The sequence below is a fragment of the Humulus lupulus genome, chromosome 4, assembly GCF_963169125.1.
Source record: "Humulus lupulus chromosome 4, drHumLupu1.1, whole genome shotgun sequence".
Lineage (NCBI taxonomy): Eukaryota > Viridiplantae > Streptophyta > Magnoliopsida > Rosales > Cannabaceae > Humulus > Humulus lupulus.
In genome coordinates, this window is record NC_084796.1 from 144093980 (window position 1) to 144107732 (window position 13753).

Sequence of the window (13753 nt, forward strand, 5' to 3'; positions counted from 1 at the left end):
ATCGTTGCCTAGGAAAAATAGAAATATCTTTGATTATCACGAACTCAATGTTGTCCATAATCAATACCATGTTGATGTTGGACAAACATTTCGTGAGGTATAGAGTAACCTTTAGAGATTAGAGAGAGTATGAGGTGGAAAACCTAGAGCAACGATTATCAACTAAGTAGAAATCAATGCATTGCTTGACAAACATTTATTCATTAAATTTTTAGAAATAGCATAACATACAAAATGTTTTGAGATAAGCAAAATACTAAAACAATTATCTTCTATTTCTTAGGTACTTTAACTAGTCATGAACCCATGTGTCCAGGTAGGCGAGAGTCACAAATATTCACTTAGTTAAATAGAGAAACATCTCAATTAATAAAACATCATAGACTTTTATTAACTACCTATTCCATCTGATCAAAGTAGCAAAAACTCATGTGTCCCGGTAGGCGAGAGTCACAAATATTATAGACTTAATTCCTATAGTCACCGTAGGGATGAGTCTATAGAAGGTCCATCTATAACCATCTATCCTAAGATATTTAACCATGTTAAGAAGTACAGTGAACACCTTCCGTAGGGAGACGAAATCAAAGCGCCACGAGGCCCCACTAAACTCTAACCTTGTTAAATCAACGGTGGAGATTGAATTCAAATTTTTAAAACTCATTATTAAATATTTTAGTATTTTATTCTTTTTGAAAGTTATCAACTTAAGTTTTCCAAATTATTAAAATAATTAATAAACCAACTTAGGTTTGCCAAATTATAAAAATAATCAATATACCAACTTAGGTTTGCCAAATTAATAAACCATAGTTTATTATTTTTTCCATTAATTCTAAAATTACCATTGAAAATTAATCCAAAAAATAGAATTAATTTGTTTCTAATCAATTATTAGGTCTAACTACAAATAATAACCTAATACAATTAAGTCCATCTTAGGTAAATGGGCCTTAACAATTCGAGCTTGCATGGATGAGAGCTGTGTTCAGTATGTTGGGCCCTCTACTAAGGCTCCCTAACTTCCACACAAAACCCCAAAAGACAGGAATTTGAACCTTCATTTTATTAATTGTTACTCAATTGATTAAGCTCAATCTAGTAATGCAAAGCAAATGGGCCTTCACAAGTAGAACCACCCACAAGAGAGGAATTTAAATTTTACATGTTCAATTAGGCCCAAAGAAAACCTAACATATTATGAAAGTTTTATTTGAGTTTTCCCACATTTTTCAAACACAAAAATTGGCCCATCATTATTCTTATATTTAAAGCCCAAATACAAAAAATAACTTAATAATGATGCTCGATATGATAATAATTGGATGGGCCTAAAATATATTGAGGAAGGCTTGTCGTAATCACAAGCCTTTTAGGGGTTACAACTTGGGCAGAGGATAGTATTGCTCCAAGGTAAGAAAAATGGGAGTCCAAAATTAGGGTTTCGAATCCCTACAAATGACCTATTCATGTCGTATTTATAGGCAATATGGAGGGATTAAGACATAGTAATTAAAGATGAAACGTCTACATTAATGTCCCAATTAAGTGGGGGTTACGTATAAGACATCTGACACGTGTCGACGAGTAGTGAGGTTGACCGGGTGGCAATTGCCTCTAGAACGTTCCTTTGTCAAAAAGGGTGTGGTCCCCATATCCTAACAGAAAGGTGCAGGGGACCACATTGAGGGTGAGGCCAGTGTTGGGCTTATCTCTTGTGGTCCCCAAGCCTTCAGGGAAATTCATTGATTCGTTTCCTAAAGAGGCTCCTCGGGCCCTCCGAGGGGTCAACTTATGTGTTTACTCCTGAATACTTCTTCGAGGGACTTTCCGATAAGTTCTCGCGGAAGAGCTCTCGTGTATTGGCTTCCCCCTTTGATCTCTCTTCTTGGGGATATAGATACTCGGGCGATTTTGGACTACATGCTTGGGGACGGCTGATGTGGCATCAGCCTTTGAAGGCCTCTCGAAAAGCAGGTGGTCCCTGACCACATGTCTGGGATTGCTGACACGGCATTAGCCTCTGAGAAATACCTGAAACATTATTCATTAGTGTGCTTGCATCTCTCTTTATATTCTTACATTGTATTTCATAATCTAAGACAGAGGTGTTATTGTTCTTACACTCTTATTCTTCTATTCATCTATTCATCTATTCTTTGTACTGGGTGAGGTTGCCACCATTTTATCAACATCCTGGTTTAAGTAAGATTGGCACTATAACAATCCAAGTGAATAAGATTTGCATTTCAACCATTTGGTGAGGTTTGATAGTGCTTGAGTGAAAACTATTGTAAGATTTTTGGGTAACACCTTGGTAAAAATTCCCTAGTTGTAAATGAATTAATCAAGTTTATAACTTGGCTTGATAGTAGAACTCAAAGCTAGGCTTAGTTGTAACGCCCCACTTTTCAGACACTATTTAGACAAACGGGTCGGGAGAGTGTTGGCTATCATGTATAGGTTTATAATATTTTAATATTGGGACACCAATTTTCATGATGAGATTTTTAGCCAAAAATATGTGTAGAGTAGTTGCGAGCAAATCAAAACTCTCAGTTTCGTCTGAACTCAAAAACTCCAACTAAGGGAAAAATCTCAGATAATAAAATTTAAGAAAAATAATTATGGCATAATATTTTGGGCATAAAATTATTAACAAATATTGAGCTATTGTTAGTTTGAATAAATTTTTGGAAAAAAATTAAATCATTTTAATGAGAAAATGCTTAAATCAGCCACTGGGGGGAGGGGAATTTGATTTTTTTTTCCACCAAAAATAAAACTATAGGGTAATAATAAAATTGGGTGTCACCATTTATTATTTACCTTATTCTAAGTTAAATTAAACTATTTTGAGGTGATAGTTTTACGGTGGGTAAATACCATTAGTGGTAATTAGTAAGTTTATTAAGGAAAGAATTATAAAATAAATGAAATGGTCATTTCTACCCCAAACCACCACTATCTCTATCTCTCATTCTCTCTCATCATCTCAGCACATACTCTCTAATTTATCTCTCAAGGAAAAAAAATTTAAAAAAAAAAAAAAAGGAAAATAGTGGAACTTTGAGCCGAAGTCTTCTTTCTTCTCCTTTCTTCTCCTTTCTTCTCTTGGTCGAGCCCTAGGATCCCTCATATTCTTGTGTTTCTGAGTTGTACTCACTTAAAGGCAAGGTTTAGAGGCTTAAGGTGTTGCATGCAAGTTGATTCAAAGAAGTTATGGTGCATGCATATGTTTTAGAACACTCAAAGAGGTAATTTGGCTATGATAGCACCCACGGAGAAAGCTTCCAGCAATCTTATCTTCAATGTAAACAATTGTTTCACAATAACATAGAGGCCATGAACTTGGAGGAGATGGGGTTTTTCATAAAAGAATTTAAATTTCATATATTTAATGATAAGGAATCTCTTAATACATTCTTCCTCCGCTTCATACTTGTTTTCTAGTGCTTCCCAAATCTCCTTTACAGAACTATGTTAGTGCAGAGATCGTGCAAACAATCCATGAGAGCAGTGAGAATATGGCCACAACATTAATCCATTCTCTTGCCTCTTCTTCCATTGTTTTGACAACCTCTTATGAGTCACTCCTCCTAGGTGGATCTAGGGCCTTCAAATCCTTGTCCAAGATGTATTAGACCTTCAATGTTGTGAGGAGATACTTGATCTTATCTTGCCAACAAACAAAATTAGATCCATTGAAGTAATCTAGACAAACAAAATCATGTTGCATAAACTTTAGAGTCGAGAAGTAATCTAGACAAACAAAATTATGTTGCATAAACTTTAGAGTCGAGATGGATTAACTTTCTATGATGGTTAGACTTAGAACTCAAAAATAAAAATAAAATACAAAATTTGATTATTGAGAAAGTGACACCCTAATTTTACAACTCTAAATAGTAAATACCAGGTAAATATTAAACTTAATAACACAAAAGATGGTGGGAAACACAAAAACGAAATTAGAACATGTATATGTCAGATTCTGAAATCCTTGTAACATAGCTTGCCACGATAACAAGGATAGTGACTTTTGAAGCAAGGATGATAGTTAATTTTTTTTACTTCTTAGTTAATTCAATTGCTATTTAAATCAATAAAGTGGTTTTTAAATAATTGACCCCACAAAAAAAAGGGTATTAATTCGTGTGAATTGCTCATTATATAAACTTTTACAAGTCAAACCTACTTGACTACTTGAGTTCTAAAACCATCAGCGTGTATTGTACATACAGTAGCTACAGAATTGTACACACGCTTCATAAATGATACAATTGAAACTCATGTCACACTATGTTCTACAACGAAGATTAGCATTTAATTTGAAGTTTGTAAAAGTAAATACTTCGTTTTGAGTAAGATAAAAACATAGGCGAGAGTATGAAACCGGTCATTTTGTTAACGCCTAAACCATCCTTTTCCTCGTGAGCATTGCAAGATGAAAACTGATAAAGACAATGGCAAATCTCCACTCTTTTCATCAGTCTGGTCTATGTTTGTCACTGTACCAGTACTCCTACTTGTCCTTTTATGCATATCTGATTACGGTACTCAAATTGATAAGAAACCATTTTAATTTTTCTCAATTTTTTATTTGAGTGTGTATGAAACTAAAGAAGAAGAAATGAAGCATTTCATAAACGTATATCATACCTGACAGATGATCAATTGAAGTGTCGTTTTAGGCAATCAAGAATCTGCATGTCATCAACTGTTTCTGTCAAGTAATGGTAAATTCGTAGCAATTTTGATTTACGACAGTACAAGTTCATACTTCTATCCACAAGCGAAGAAACATTATCATTCCTCTTTGACTCTCATTAACATGACAAGAGCCAAGATATCACTGTAACTAATACACTACATTTGGAAAGGCCTCAGGACTGAAATCACTTCATGTTAACCCAATCTGTAAAAATTGAAAACCACTTGAAGTGTCTAAATGAATTTTTTAACACGGAAAATATTTTTTGGGCAACAGGTTACTTCTTTATGAACAGGCATACTGTTCTGTTTTGTAATGATAAGTATATAATTCTCACCTGGAAGTATTTGTTAATAATAAGTTCTAAATATACTGTTGACAATAACATGAAACCAGCACAAAAATATTGAGACGGTGTTGAATTCCTCAACTCTAAACCATCGTATATTCTTCTCTTGTTCAGTAAATATTTTCTATTATAACAAACAGCTTTGGAAAAAAAAAAAAAGGTATCCTTGGAACAATATCAAGTGACTTAACTGTTTAATAAATTGACTTTGACATTTTATTTGATGTATACCCAGATTTTATGTTAACTTAATTTATCAAACGTTTTTCTTTGTTAATGGATATTTACCTTTAATGGCCATTTTTCCTCCTATTGGTTTACATTTCATTGGCCTTTTTTTTTCCAAATGGTTGCTATGGCTTTCCATCCAAGTGGATTACATCTTATCAGAATTTTTTATTTTTTTGAGCGATTTACATAAAAACAAGTATTTACTAGCAATTTATATTTCACATTAAAATCTTTATCATTGCATTTCATGACATTTTTTAATGGGATTTACATATTTATTAATTAAAACCTCTAACTTGTTATGGGATTTATATTTCTTGATAAATATAATGTGTATATATAATATAAAGAGAGAGAGAGAGAGAGAGAGAGAAGATGATGAATAAACTCAGATCTCTTCAATGACCATGTATGGGAGAAACTTCTTTAATGGCGATGCTAGGAAAACGCGTGGAAGAGAGTGAGTACACGAGTGAGAAAGTTAGAGGGATATAGAACATGAGGGACAGGTCTCCAAAGCCAGTGTAGGGGAGAACACAAAGTGTTTAATAGCGGAAGAAACAAGAGTGAGAGAATATAAGGTCTTCAATGGTGGAAGAGATAGAGTGAGAGGAAGTGAGGGAGGAGAGAAATAGAAAGTGAGGGTGAGAAGCATGAGTTTAGAAAGTTTACATAGTTCAAAAAAAATTATTGAATCAGTATTAAGAATAATTATTGTTAATTGAATAGGATATTACCAATTGGGCTTGGCTCAGTTGGCCACTTTGACTCTCTGTCAAGGAGGAGTTGGAAGGGTTCGAGTACTTCCAAATCCATATAAGTGGGGGGAAAAATCTAACACTAATCTAACTAACTAACAAACGTTTCAATAAAAAAAAATAGGGTATTAAGTTTTTCCCCTCCTTTTTGTAGCTCACCAATCCAAATTGGCAGACAAAGGGGCAAAATTGGAATCATTCTCACAAGACAGAAGAAGTACGGTACTATCCAAGAAGAAAAAAAAACAATATATACATATGAAAACAAAATATCAATTTCCAGCATATTGAAAATAGAGCAGAAAAAGTTAACTCACCAGAATAGATAGCTTATGATCCATCCCACTATTGGAATTTGACACAGGAACACCTTCACAGATGGCCAAAAACCACTACAACCATGCATTAGACAAACTTTAGTGAGAATCATTACAGAATTATTCAATTTAAAGCTTAAGATTATATGTAGAAACTGACCCAAAGAGAACAATACAGCCATATATTTCAAAGATTATACCAACTATGGGCCATCGAACAAAAATAAAAAATAGCCCGAGAAGAAAGGATATAGAACCCTGCAGAAGCAAAGAGAAACCAATGTAAGATCAATCTTTATTGCAAATACATATATTTTCAAGCGAAAATATATAAATATACATACATATTTATAGAATTCACACAATATCCTAACATGTAATATTGATAATCATAAGTAATACAGAATTATATTGAGAAGAAGAGACATAATGATATTCAAAAGTAACATGTGGGCTATATTTCCAACATAAGACAAAAAAGTAAGGGGTTTTCCATGAAAATAGTAGTCACCTTGGACTCCATCCAGCACCCAAAATGCAGAAGGTGAGGATAAAAGTGAGGCCTTACCAGGACTTAAAATTGAGTTGAGCAACATTCAGTAAAGGTATATATCCTATCTAGTGTCTCGTATGTTTTTTCTACGTCAAGTACGCATCAATAGGTTTCAATCATTCAATTTTTCCAAGGTAGAAAGGTCAAAGGATTTAGTTAGGTTGCTGATTATATAGAACAAAGGCTGCTAGATAATATAGTAATGATTGTCATTATTCATAACACTGCCTAGCACAGCAAGTGTTGTTTTTTATACCTTGTAATTTGCTGGGTTGGTAAAAAGCCTCCATGTAGCGCCCCAACCAAGCAAAAGGGCTACTCCAGTCAACCAAAAGATCTGAAAGCAGTATCAAAAGTAATGGATCATGAACCATTTCCAAAAAGAAATAAAATATCATATGTTGAGCTAAAGAAAAGCCTTACATTTCCCAAGGCAAGTAAACCTCTATCAAAGAATAGAATTACACCAAGCAAGGAGAAAAATATGCCAAATCCAATAAGGCCCAAGCCAACCTCTGCAATTTTTTGTAGAAGTAAATTATAAGTTAAATATTTATATATTATATTTATATATATATATATATATATTTAGAAACACGAAGGAAAAAAGAAACATAGCAAAGATGCTACAAAGTTGCCAGATAATAACAATTTCAACAAAATTTGCAAGAAGCGAGAAATTTGCATTAAAATGATCCCCAGATACATTTTGTTCGGAAAAGAAAGAAAGATCAACCCTCCTGCTGGTGCATTATAGGTTTGGTGCTATTATAAGATGGTGATATTATTCAATTTTCTATGTTATCTGGCATTGGTCATGTAATGCTTCCTGCTGCAAGCTTTTAAATCCTCGTGGATTCAAATAATTGTCATTTTGCTTATAAATTGTTTTCTACATGTATCAGAACAAGTACGGGGATGAGTGTGAACTTTATAGATTGACATAAAATTGTAAGCTCGATGCAATTGCTGCTCCGCCAATTTTTCTGGAAATGATTTTATTGTAAATCTTCTTCTCTCCAACTGCTCCAGGTGTCATTTTTGTTTGTGACAGAATTTTTAATTTCTAATGAAGAAAAGACAGAAACAATTGTCATTCAGTGAGACTATAACATTCAAAGAAAAATTTATTTGACTAGTTCTAAGAAACCATCAATGGTGATCTCTACCATGTTTTGATTACCATAACAAGCTCCTTCTCCCTTGATAAATGTCTGTGATCCGCAGCTCTCAAATACATAACTGTGTCAGGACTCCTTAATTTATAAGGGGGGATTACTAATCTTCAATATGAATCAATAGAGAAACCAATTCATCAGTTACAATTTCCTGTTCTGAAACCAGTAGCTTCAACACACTGTTTATCTCTTCACATTGTGGATGAGACCAGTCACCAGAAACAAATGCAGAAACCCGATCTTTAACCTTTACCCAAGACCATCCTGGCTCTTTAATCACACCCTTTGATTTCAAACTCATCCTTATTGCTGCTGCTTCCCTCCATTTCCCTTTGGCAGCATATATATTTGCCAAGGTGATGTGAGTTGCTGCACAGTTTGGATCTAGTTTGAGAATCTCCTCTGCAGCACGTTTTCCGCAGTCCACATCACCATGAACCCTGCAAGCTCTAAGCAGAGTTGACCATACAACATCATCGTGCTGAAATGGCATACATCTTATCATTCTCTCTGCATCACTTAATCGTCCAGCTCGACAAAGGAGATCAATGACACAACCATAGTGCTCATTGGAGGGAGTGATCTGGTATTCTTTACGCATGGATTCAAAGTAGTGGAAACCCAGATCAACAAATCCAGCATGGCTACAAGCAGCAAGAATACCAACAAAGGTCACAGAGTCAGGTTTCAAACCCACCTTTTGTATCTTCTCAAACAAATGAATGGCTTCTTGGCTGTAACCATGTTCTGCATATCCATTAATCATGGCTGTCCATGACACTATATCATCTTGTCCCATCACATCAAATAATTCTGAAGCTTCTTTTACACTACCGCATTTTGAATACATATTAATTAGAGAACTTTGTATGATAGGTGTATACTCTAACCCAACTGACACGACATGAGCATGCAATTGCTTCCCTTGGTCAAGCATTGCCATGCTTCCACAAACACTTAACAAGCTAGCAAATGCAAACTCATTAGGCTTTGGTCCATCCTTTCTCATCCATGACAAATACTCAAAAGCTTCTTCTCCATAACCTCCTTGACAATACCCTGCAATTATTGTGCTCCAAGAAACTATATCTTTTCGGCTCATTCCTTCAAACATCATTGAAGCTGAAGTCAAACACCCACTTTTCGAGTACATTGTCACAATAGAATTTGTTACTGACAAATAATCCACCAACCCTAAACGTAACACATGACAATGTAACTGTTCACCATATTCAACTCTAGCTAGATTGGCACACCCAGAGATGACAGCAGCAAAAGTATACTCATTAGGACTCACACTAGAGTCCTTCATTCTTTTGAAGGCTTCAATTGCATTCTTCTCTTCACCCATCTGAACATATGTTGTGATAATTGTAGTCCAAGAAACCACATCTGGTGTCTTCATTGTTGCAAACAAGTGCATGCCATAGTCCAATTTACCACATTTATTGTACATAGTAGAAAGAGAGTTAGCTACAAAGGAGCTTTCACTCAGGCCTTTCTTCATTGCTTGTGTGTGAATTGCCTTCCCATGATTTAGTGAACTCGAATCCGCACAAGCCTTTAATGCAATAGCATATGCATAAGCATCACATTCCACCTTTGACTTCCACATTTCAGAAAAGTAAAGCAGACCCTGTGCATGATAACCAGCATGAACAAGCCCAGTTATAATGGCAGTCCATGATACTGTGTTTCTAACTGGCATTTGATCAAAGACTCTACAACCTTTATCAATCTTGCCAATTTTTGTGTACATGTCAAGAAGGCTAGTACCAACAAAAACTGAGTTGATCAAGCCTGATTTTATTGAGCACCCATGTAATAGTTCACCATAACAGATGTTCATACTGAGCCCACAAGCCTTGAAAACAAGACTAAGCACAAAAGGATCAAGTCGCAGTTCAGGCTCCATGAACATAGTTGAAAATAAATTCAATGCCTCAGGGGCTTGAAAGGTATTAACATAGCCAGAAATCATGTTGGTCCATGAGATCTTATCTCTTCGGGGCATTTTATTGAATAGTTTCCTGGCATCATTTAGGAAGCCTGTTTTCACTAGTTGCTTCAAGTGAGAATTTAGTTCAACAGTACTGACATAATTCACAAAATGGGTTTCTTGGGCTAACTGATCTTGTCTCAACTGTAAGCTTTTGTATTCTGTGGAAATAACTGGCTCTGTGAAAATTCTTCTGATAAGAGATCTCATTGATGAGATCATATTTCAGTTGTAGTCCCACCATGCAAAGCACTTCTTGTGATAATTTCAAGCAAGCCCCAAAGAAATATTTCATCCAGCATAATTCATTTTGATACCTTGTTTAAATTATCACTTTCACTTTCACGGGTGCCTATAATCCCATATGCAGCATTCTATTCGACAACCATGATTTGTGAGCCAACATTATCATTTGATTGCAACTCAACCATCAAATATTTTTTTATTAATGCATTCAAAACATGGGTCCCTACTATAAATTGTAGCCTTAAAATAATTGCAGCTGTGAACTCTGTAACTACAGATATAGGTCAAACTGATGAGGAACGGAAAAAAGGATTTTTGATTGACAAAGAACTCAAAACTAAGGGTTGCAAAGCAGAATTGCTTTTTATTTTATTTTCCTACAAAGGAAGCAAAAAGGGAGGTCCAAGAGTTGCAAAGCAGGTGCAAAACATGATGGTTATTAAAAAATAATGCTTACTCTTTTGCTCATTTATCTCATATGCCATGATAATTCTTTTTACTCCACAGTGATGGTGATAACAAGCACAATCTGCAATAGAAAGAAACAAGCAGAACTAAGAATCTAACATGAGAATTGATTAAAACCAACATTATAATCAAAATTTTAAGGACGACAGGGCCATTATGCAATAATTGAAGCACAGAATTAGTATGAACGCCACTGAATCACACAGATGATATATTTAATTGCAGCCAAGTAGATAAATAATAAACTTCAATGCAGTATTTTAGCAACGGGATCTACATAAAAACTAGGGGTGCATGACAGGCGGATTGAGCAGTTTGCGCAATTTTTATATTTTGCGGTTTGTGGGAAATACAACCCTTAACTGCCCAACAAGTATGCAGTCTGGGAGGCTTTTTATGGGCAGTTTTTTGGGCAAATTGGGTTGAATCAAAATTCCAAACTATGATATCAAAAAGTCAAACAATAAAATCCATAAATGTCTATAATTTATATTGATGATAAACCTCAAAAGTTAAAAAACTGTTTTGATAATTTAGACTATAAATTCATTATCATTTTACTCATATCATACATAATAAAATTTTATAAAAGCTTCATATCTTCAATATCCAAAATCTCGTACCTGCAAAATAAAGTCTAAAATATGCATAATCCAAAATAAAGACCACAACTCTGAATCATCTAAAGTCTCATACTTATAAAGTCCACAATAAAGTCCATGAGTCTAAATATTCAAAGTCTCATACACAATAAAGTCCATAAAATGTTCATAACAAAGTCTCATGAATTAAAAAGTTGATAACTCTATACACCAAAGTCCAACTTATCAAAATCAACTTCAAAGTCTGAATGTTTCTAAAAGCAATATATTTCTGCAAAATAACAACAATATCAGCCAAACAAAATCCATTTTGAACTAAGGATCAATAGACATTCCAAAAATTATTTTGGTTGATAAACCTGAAAAGTTCATAATAAAATTAATATTATACCAACTTAAAAAGTACATAAGAAAACTAATATCATAAGATAAACCCTTAACAGATGAAGAGGGATCATAATTCATTGAAACAAAAGGCACAAGCCAAATACAAACCCAATGGAACAGAACAAGACAAGCATGCCAAAACACAAAAGCTCTACAACTTGACGACTTTAGTTAATACACCTTTACTCACTATATATAGAGAGAAACATATACAACTTGCCAGTTTAATTAAAATAATCTGAGAACAATAATTGATAAAAAAAATCTGAAAACAAGAATATATTCCATTGCATACTTTTATCTATATTAGCATAATAAGGTTTGTTTAACAATAATAAACTCCTAAATATACTGTTTTTTGCTTAGAAATCAGGACACATATATATTATACAAAAAATACAAGATTACAAGATACACATATATATCATATATGTTAGAAATCAGGACTGCACATGGTTTATTATAATCTTTACTGCACATGGTTTATTATAATCTTTACTGCACATATTAGATTATAATTATATAAATAAATTATTTGAAACAATAATTGGACCTATAAAAGTCAAAAGAGCATATAGATGTTTCGATTTATTAAAATAAATTATATAAATTGTTTGAAACAATGTTTACCGTGATACAACCTTTGGTACTGTCGGAGTGTAGAGAAAGAGCAATACAACCAGACGTGAGAGTGAGGCAGTCAGAAGAAGTTGTACAGACTGTCGGAGTGTGGAGAAGCCGTAAGGTGAGGGAAGTAGTTGGCTGGGCCTGTCAGAACGAAAGAGAGACAGTGACAGTGGGGCTCTTGAGGCCGTGCGTGAGAATGAGAGTGAGACCGTGAGAGTCAGAGAGATATTTTAAGAGGCGGCGGGAGGTTAGGGAAAAAGATGGAGGCGTGAGTGAGGTCTGATACGAGTTTTAGTGGCTGATTGGTAGTGGATCTGGTTGGAAGGGAATCAATATGGAGAAATAGTAAAGAGGAAAAAAAATGGAATGTAATAAAATTTAATATGAATAAAAGAAAATTGATAAAAAATTATTAAATTCATTTCAATTTTGCATTGGAAATTTTAGTTTCTAGGTGTATCATATAATTAAATAAAAATGTCATTTACTATTCACATCGTATTTTGATGCTAATGATTCTTCTAATACACAAAATACCTCTTACTTTTCCTCCCAAAATCTCAAACCAATTTTCCTTTTCTCAATAGCTTCGCTCTCTCTTGGAGAAAACCAAAAATCTTGCCCATTCTACTCCGATCTCACTCTCTCTCGATGAAAACCCATGCCCCCAAGAACTCGAAATCAATTACACCAACTCCATCGTGAAACGATTGAGTTCACCAAGGTAAGATCGACTCGAATTCAAGACCTAACTCCGCACTCGACTGCGAATCTGAGACCTCTGAGAACCCCTTTCACATCGATGCCAACGAAGAAACAGTAAGGTCTCGAGAACCCCTTTTTGTTTACGGTTATCAAAGCATTTTGGATCTTGATCTTTCCCTATTTGTTGGGAATTTGTGGGCTTGGGCTTGTCAATTAGAACATCTAGGTATTTTTCTAGGTATATTGATGTTGCTCGATTGAAGCTTGATATGAGCTCGATAGGATTTATATAATAAATCTTGATAGGGCTTGATATGAGCTCCATAAGATGAATACAATAGAACTTGATAGGGCTCGATAGAAGCTCAATAGGAGTTCGTTGGCTTCATATAATATTGCTCGATAGGGTCGATCGTTTCTCGATGGAAACTCGGTAGGATTGATATAGTGGGGCTCGATAGGCTAGATATGAGATTGATAAGTTTGTATTATGGATATTTTTTCTTTTTGCTCGATAGGATCGAATGGCTCGACAAATGTTGTGTTGATTTTGTAATGTTATACTGCTCGATAGTGGCTCGATAGGACTTGACAGGAGCTCGATGGTGGCTCGACAAAA

General features: G+C 34.6%; 2 protein-coding genes across 5 annotated transcripts; both read right to left on the reverse strand.

Annotated features, from left to right (window-relative positions):
* Positions 1 to 4144: 4144 nt before the first annotated feature.
* Positions 4145 to 12772, reverse strand: LOC133830863 (vesicle transport protein GOT1). Of its 3 annotated transcripts, none has more exons than XM_062260949.1 (8): positions 12444 to 12771; positions 10803 to 10874; positions 7346 to 7437; positions 7179 to 7259; positions 6530 to 6627; positions 6370 to 6444; positions 4663 to 4706; positions 4145 to 4547 (listed from the first exon to the last, which is right to left on the reverse strand). In XM_062260949.1, coding segments are annotated over exons 2-7 (375 nt in total). In that variant the 5' UTR covers positions 10831 to 10874; positions 12444 to 12771; the 3' UTR covers positions 4145 to 4547; positions 4663 to 4705. The 3 variants fall into 3 exon arrangements, with proteins under 3 accessions (XP_062116933.1, XP_062116932.1, XP_062116934.1); XM_062260948.1 differs by having other exon boundaries at positions 12433 to 12770; XM_062260950.1 differs by lacking the exons at positions 4145 to 4547; positions 4663 to 4706 and adding an exon at positions 4713 to 4918 and having other exon boundaries at positions 12433 to 12772.
* On the reverse strand, positions 7221 to 10796 carry LOC133830862 (putative pentatricopeptide repeat-containing protein At3g47840). Of its 2 annotated transcripts, XM_062260946.1 has the most exons (3): positions 8106 to 10796; positions 7346 to 7437; positions 7221 to 7259 (listed from the first exon to the last, which is right to left on the reverse strand). In XM_062260946.1, exon 1 carries the CDS (start codon positions 10319 to 10321, stop codon positions 8201 to 8203), a length of 2121 nt encoding a protein of 706 aa, XP_062116930.1. In that variant the 5' UTR covers positions 10322 to 10796; the 3' UTR covers positions 7221 to 7259; positions 7346 to 7437; positions 8106 to 8200. The 2 variants fall into 2 exon arrangements, with proteins under 2 accessions (XP_062116930.1, XP_062116931.1); XM_062260947.1 differs by lacking the exons at positions 7221 to 7259; positions 7346 to 7437 and adding an exon at positions 7893 to 7988.
* Positions 12773 to 13753: the final 981 nt, after the last annotated feature.